The following is a 7,628-nucleotide window of genomic DNA, read 5'->3' as shown; positions in this document are numbered from 1 at the left end:
CAGTAATCTAAATCCTCATCATCATCATCATCTGCATAGGTGCTTGTTGATGGGATTTGGGCTATTAAAGTATTCAATTGGGTGATTTTCATAATCTACATTCGGTTTACAACATGTTAAATAATATTTTTTTTCATTTAACAACATGTGTACAATATAAAATAAACATTATATGTTGTAGTGACTAAGAAAGCCAGGTCAATATTAAAGCCACTATTATTTCTGTTATATTTTCATAATCTACATTCAGTTTACAACATGTTAAATAATATTTTTTTTTCATTTAACAACATGTGTACAATATAAAATGAACATTATATTTTGTAGTTACTAAGAAAGCCAGGTCAATATTAAAGCTAAAAGAAAAATCTTAATACTTGGTGATAATTTAGGACCTACAAACCTGTTTATACTATGATGATAACAATCAACAACAACAAAAAAAAAAAAAATGTTTCTAAATAAGTATTTTAAAATGTTTTAATACTAGCCTGATTCCATAATCATTTTCTATGATGAAAATATATTTCACAAATCAAATGACGTCATAATTAATAACAGCAATAAAATTGTTGTACAATAAAGATTTTATTATGACATTAATTGATTAGATTTGTTATTTTTTATTTTTTATCATTTGCACAATAAATGGTTATCCTATCGTTCTAATATTAAAACTTGTCTTATAAGCAATTATAGCCAGGTTTTGAGTATTCTATAGGAACTAGAAGCCGAAGGAGACATTAATTAAAAAGAAAATTGCCTGAAGCAGGCAAAGTTGAAGGCAATTTTTGAAGGAAATAATGGTTTCTGAGCTTCTATTTCCTATGGTGTATGAAATTATTTGATTATAATTGCTTAGAAGTCAGTTGTGACATCCATCACACTTTAATTAAACTGCTGGTTAGAGCAGCTGCTATCATATTATCCCAATCCATAGTGCTGGTTGCGAACGTAGTCAGTTGCCTAGTAATCACTGCGCGTAATATAATGATTTGTTAGTATTAAACGCACTAACACTCTTCGAACACAGCTCTTTGCCGCCCTTCAAAATACGAAGATGAATAAATTCATGGTTAGTAAAGTCTATTATTAGCGGCTATTAGGCCAGGCACGCTATTAGGTAGGCCTAACCTCTTGGTAGACATTTGTATAACAGATTAAAATACAATAAATAAGCCATAATGATTGGAGGTTTTTTTTTTAGTCTTAAGAACAAATCCTGGTGTAACAGGATTAAATCACATTATTATTCTTAAACATTTCTAAATTTTGTAATAGGAATGACAATGGTGGTATATTGGTGATTCAATTCATCGTATCAATAACATCTGTCTCTTATACACATCTAGATGTGTATAAGAGACAGGGATGAAATTAAGCCAAGAAATTCAGAAGGGAGCAGAAACTGGCAATATCAAGAAAATGTATAATGGGTTTAAAATGTGCCATTGGAAGACAACCTAAAAAATCAGCACCAATCATAGCAAAAGATGGCACAATTCTACATGACAAAGAACAACAATTAGACAGATGGGCAGAATACTACTATGAACTGTTCTCCAATACCGTCCCACTTGCACCAGCAACACTGGATCAAGTCCCTTTACTTCCAAAACTGTTTGAGCTTGATGAAGAACCTACAGTGGAAGATCGATTAAAGGCCATTAATACCCTTAATGTAGGAAAAGCACCAGGAGATGACAACATTCTACCTGAGGTCATCAAACAATGCAAAACTACTTTATTACTACCATTGTATGACTTATTGTTACAATGTTGGAGACACACTCCTCCAACTATACCACAACAACTACGTAACTCAAAGATTATAACACTCTACAAAAATAAGGGATCACGGAAGGACTGTAACAACTATCGAGGTATCTCACTCCTCAACATAGTAGGAAAGGTATATGCCAAAATCATTCATCAGAGACTAGTTGTTATAGCTGACCGTGTCTACTCTGAATCACAATGTGGATTCAGAGTAGGAAGATCTACCATAGACATGATTTTCTCCCTCAGACAAGTGCAAGAAAAGTGTAGAGAACAAAACATGCCGCTCCACATAGCATTCATAGATCTAACAAAAGCATTTGATCTAATTAGTAGAGATGCACTATTTAGTGTCCTAGAAAGAATAGGATGTCCACCAATCCTGATTGGCATTATTAAGTCCTTCCATGAGAAACAACTTGGAGTTATAACCTTCAATAGCAAGACTTCAAAACCCTTTCTGATCCGAAATGGTATTAAGCATGGTGATAACATAGCTCCAGTTCTCTTCGGCATCTTCTTTGCAGTAGTACTGATACGAACGTTCAGCCTTTGCCCAGCAAATCCTGGTATTGCTATCCGGACCCGTGAAGATGGAGGAGTCTTCAATCAGGCAAGGCTTAGAGCAAAGACAAGGACATATACATTCAATATCCATGACTTGCTCTATGCAGATGATGCTGGTTTTCTCACTCACTCACCTGAAAAACTGCAGGAAGTTATGGACTGCTTCTCAAAAGCCTGTAACGAGTTTGGTCTAACCATCAGCATTAACAAAACTAAAATCTTACACAGAGGAGATGATGAACCCCCATCAATCAAAATCAATGGTGAAGAACTGGAATGTGTAGAGACATTCTGTTACCTTGGGTCTACAGTTAACCCCAAAGGTACACTAGATGATGAGATTGAGAAGAGGATATTAAAAGCCACTGTAACCATGGCAAGACTGAAAGATAGAGTATGGGAGAACGCCAAGCTGACTAATAAAACCAAGTGTCAGGTATACAAAGCTTGTGTATTAAGCATACTCCTATATGCTAGTGAAACTTGGACAACATACGCCTGGCAAGAGAGAAAGCTGAATACATTTCATATGAGAAACCTTCGCCGCATTCTAGGCATTAAATGGCAAGATAAAATCAGTAACAAAGAGGTGCTAGAGAGAGCAGAACTATGTGATATTTACACATTACTAACATATAAACGATTGAGATGGTTTGGTCACACAATAAGAATGGAATCCCACAGAATCCCAAAGCAACTTTTGTATGGTGAACTGGCAGAAGGAAAGCGCTCTAGAGGACGTCCTTTACTGCGGTATAAAGATGTATGTAAACAAGATCTCAATTCGATCAACATTGATCCCCATACTGCAGAAGAAATGACCAACAACCGAGAATCATGGCATCATTCAATTAAGTCAGCTGTGGAAATGCGACAACAAAAACTTTACAAACATAAAGCTTACCTCCGCCACCAACGAAAAACAAAAGAACCAACAATGTCAGATGAATTGAATGATGTCCAAATTGTAAAAGGAAATGCAAATCAAGAATTGGACTCCACAGTCACATGAGGGGTTGCAAAGAAAGAAGATCAAATGATGATTATGAGCTATATTGATGATGATGAACTTCCTCTTAATCTTTCCTTTATTACATCATTGTACAGTATGATTTTTTTTGTGTGCTTTCTGCATAGTCATAAGTGACTGACGCAGGCCACTATTTAATAATATTTTGTATTTTCAGACTGAAAGTAAATGCATTTAACTTTAGATCTACTATCAATCACTTGTTTTATTCTTGCATTGATTCAACAAATCTCATACAAAGGCTGAATCTCCAGGTCATAAAAGTGTGTCATTCTATCAAAATCGAACACTAGGTGACTTGTGATGCACAGAACAGCTGATCACTGAGGCTGACACTTACTTGAAAACAGCGCATGCGCAAAATACGGTATGCAAGGATGGTTATGCGTAATTCATGAGATTTTACCAAACTATCCTACATTAAGAAAATTTGCGAGCGGAGCACAGCAGAGCAGAACAGCATAGTCGGCTAAACTGATTGTAGCCACTGTGTGTGCGCTAAACCGTGAAATGCAAGTTAAGATAGCGCACCGCTGGTACCGTATGCATTCTTCCCATGTGCACGTTAAAGAACGCTGTACACCATTCGGAAAAAAAGTAGGGGATTTCCTCCATGTGTACTGTACAGTTCACCACTAGAAAGACCCCCACTGTAAACAAGTCTTCGGACTTCATGGGTTATAGGTGTGATTCACACCAAAAATACTCCTCCCTCTCTTCCGCCCTCCCACGCTTGTAATACCACAGATAGATCAAAATTACATATAGACGCTTTTCCTCATTTCCAAAATATAGTTCTAATGATGATTATGTTGATGGTAGTGGAAATTTAATTTAAAGAGTTCAATAACGATATCGATTATATTTGACTATAGCGATTTTGTTTAGGTAATAAGCGAAGATTTTGAATAGCAATATACAGTAAATTACTGTCTTAGGTAAGTCTTGTTATAAATAAGCCATAATGATTGGAGGTTTTTTTTTTAGTCTTAAGAACAAATCCTGGTGTAACAGGATTAAATCACATTATTATTCTTAAACATTTCTAAATTTTGTAATAGGAATGACAATGGTGGTATATTGGTGATTCAATTCATCGTATCAATAACATTAACGTGATGTCGATGTCAATGCCCTCGTGTTATAGAAACAATTAAACATTATTCTTAATCCACTATACGATATCGATTATATTTGACTATAGCGATCCACTACACGGTATCGATTATATTTGACTATAGCGATTTTGTTTAGGTAATAAGCGAAGATTTTGAATAGCAATATACATTAAATTACTGTCTTAGGTAAGTCTTGTTATAAATAAGCCATAATGATTGGAGTTTTTTTTTTAGTCTTAAGAACAAATCCTGGTGTAACAGGATTAAATCACATTATTATTCTTAAACATTTCTAAATTTGGTAATAGGAATGACAATGGTGGTATATTGGTGATTCAATTCATTGTATCAATAACATTAACGTGATGTCGATGTCAATGCCCTCGTGTTATAGAAACAATTAAACATTATTCTTAATCCACTACATGTGTCCAGTACACTAGATGCCATAAATATATCTAACGCATCATGAGTAGATTTCCCGCACGAATAAAATCGAGACAGTACTGGGTTTGGTCTTCCATCAAATCATTCCATTCTTAAAAGAAGCATTACTGATGGAGAAAGCGTACCTGTCGTTAGCTATATTTGCCTGGGTCTAAACATAACTCCGGCTTAATAAAAAAAAAAAAAAAAAAAAAAAAAAGTTGCGCAATGTTGAGGGAGAATAGTTTGAGAGAAAAAGGAGTTGGTTGAGGTGGAACTGCACTGAGAGAAAGTCAGAGATGTTAGCTGATTTTTGTGTGTCCTGTGTGGACTGAATAGAAATTGTAGTGTCACTATCAAAGTGTGGACCTGGTAGGGTAAAGTATCTTGTGTGGATCAAATTTTAATTGTATTACACATTATTATACAGTGAATATACTACCAATATATGTGTCCGTTACAAAATGTTATCCTGTGTGGAATAATTAAAAGTTATCCTGTGTGGATCAAAAGTGCAGTATCCTGTATGGATTAACAATAAAATGCAGTGTCCTGTGTGGTTTAACAATTAAAATGCAGTATTCTGTGTGGATTATCACAGTATCGAAGGTGGAATTGAATGATTAAATATTGATTTTTTTTGTTGTTCTGATCCAAGAAATAAGTTTGTGAGCTACAAATATCACGGAACCAACGACTAAGGAAGCGTTCCGGTATTGTGTCGTCTGAAAGCTAATTGCGAGTTCTGCGTGCCACGCCAGAAAGGATCTTTCATTTGCGATAGCAGACCGTATTCGCGTCTTGCGGACTCAAAACACACAGAACGAGTTATATAGGCCTAGTAAGAGTTTTGTTTTATTTTCTTTATTGTGTAATACTTTATTGTTTTTTAATTATTTTGTTAGTTTTAATGTACCACCAACTATAAGAAATAAAGGTTAATTATTAGAAGGAGAAACCGTACGTCCTCCTTGAATCTGTTTTGTGACTGATGTCCACGTTTTAATTGATGTTATGTTAAGTATGGAATACTAGGTCCATCTTATCTATTAATTGTATATTTAAATTAATATAGTATAGACCTATAAACCTAGTGTAATGCATAAAAGTATGAATATAAATAGGAAGGAATAAGAAATGGACTTGGGTGGGGGGCTGAAATATATTTTGAAAATAAACAATAATAATCAATACGTCATTATTGTATTACGTTTTTGTAAAAAAATTCTTATTCGTGCGGGAAATTTACTTGTGATTATTGAATTACCCCTGTCTTCTTTGGTAGGTTAACAGTAAGTTATAAGCGTCGTGTAATTTAATTTGTCAATCCCTTTTAAAATACAAACATAGGCCCATATGCACATGCTCTACATAAACTAACTCTTGTTATGAGGCATATGAGTGAAGTACAGTAGAACCTCTCCTTTGGAACACCCCAATTCAGAGGACACCCCTATCAAGGGGACAGGAACACATTTTGAGTGTGTCAATGGTCAAATATCCTATTGATGGGACACTTATTTATTTATTTATTTTCTATTGTATCACAATAAATACAACAGTCTCCAGATAAGAAAAATTTACTCAACTGTATATTGACACGTTTTAACACATTTTGAGCAACTCATTAATTAACTTTTATCACCTTTCTAACTATTATCACCTCTCTACTGCTATTTGTCAAGGGCGAGCTTTTGTTAGACTACGTAATAATAAGCCTAATATTAATAATAATAATAATAATAATAATAATAATAATAATAATAATAATGATAATGATAATGATAATGATAATAATGATAATAATAATAATAATAATAATAATAATTAATATAATAATAATATTTATCTGAAATTAAATTGCAAAAAGAATTTTGAATCAAGTAAATAATCCGTTTTGTTTGGAAGCAGTTTGGTGTGTTTAAGTATTTTCATGTTTTTTTTGTTTTGATAATATCTGTTAAAGTGGTGTTCTGGTCTCTCTTATTGATTTGATTGAATTATGTATTTTGGGAATTTATCCAATTTTGCCTTGGTTTTTGCTTTAGCCTAATTGTTCTGATATAATATATGAATAAATTGTGAAATTGTTATATTGTTTTTAAGTTATTCTAGGCCTACTACTTTACTTCTCTGTTTCGGAGGTTTTTTGAATAAATTAAAATTAAATTGATTGAAAATGAAAATTGAATTTTGCAATTTGAATTTTGAGCAATAAAAAAAACTTTTCTCCTCAAATCCCTCATGTGAATATCGGTAAGGCCTACTGCTTTTGTTACTTCGTATAAACCAATCTTATCATTTTTTTACCCTTAACCATGGGGATTTCATTTTCTTTGTTTTCTGCGAACTTGAATCTAATTCATTCATTAACATTGCATCATAAAACTATTGTTGTTTGATTACACTTTCATATTATAAATGAATTGTACTTGCATTGCAAATTATTGCTATAAATTAGTTCTTATTCTACTGTAACTAATTATATCAGTGTAAAAAAAAATATGAAGAATTGTATGTTATCGTTATATATAAACCTGCCAAAAACCAACTATTAAGGGGACAATTTCACGTTGTTGGTTAGTGTCCCTTGAATAGCGGTACCCGTATTTAGAGGAAACCCCTATTAAGGGACACTTTTCTTGGTCCCGAAGGTGTCCCCTTAATAGGGGTTATAATGTATTAGAAAAGATATGAAATGATTTTTT

The 7,628-nt window shown here is 33.4% G+C and overlaps 1 protein-coding gene across 1 annotated transcript; it reads left to right on the top strand.

Moving 5' to 3' along the window:
• Nucleotides 1-1,432: 1,432 nt before the first annotated feature.
• Nucleotides 1,433-3,358, top strand: LOC117103460. Its single transcript, XM_033244018.1, has one exon. The coding sequence runs from the start codon at nt 1,433-1,435 to the stop codon at nt 3,356-3,358; it is 1,926 nt and encodes a 641-aa protein (XP_033099909.1).
• Nucleotides 3,359-7,628: the final 4,270 nt, after the last annotated feature.

This window comes from Anneissia japonica, unplaced genomic scaffold (genome assembly GCF_011630105.1).
Source record: "Anneissia japonica isolate Jap-2015-1 unplaced genomic scaffold, ASM1163010v1 scaffold1065_len1792383_cov172, whole genome shotgun sequence".
In the NCBI taxonomy this organism is placed as follows: domain Eukaryota; kingdom Metazoa; phylum Echinodermata; class Crinoidea; order Comatulida; family Comatulidae; genus Anneissia; species Anneissia japonica.
Note: the sequence above shows the minus strand (reverse complement) of the source record. Positions and strands in the feature narration are given on the sequence as shown.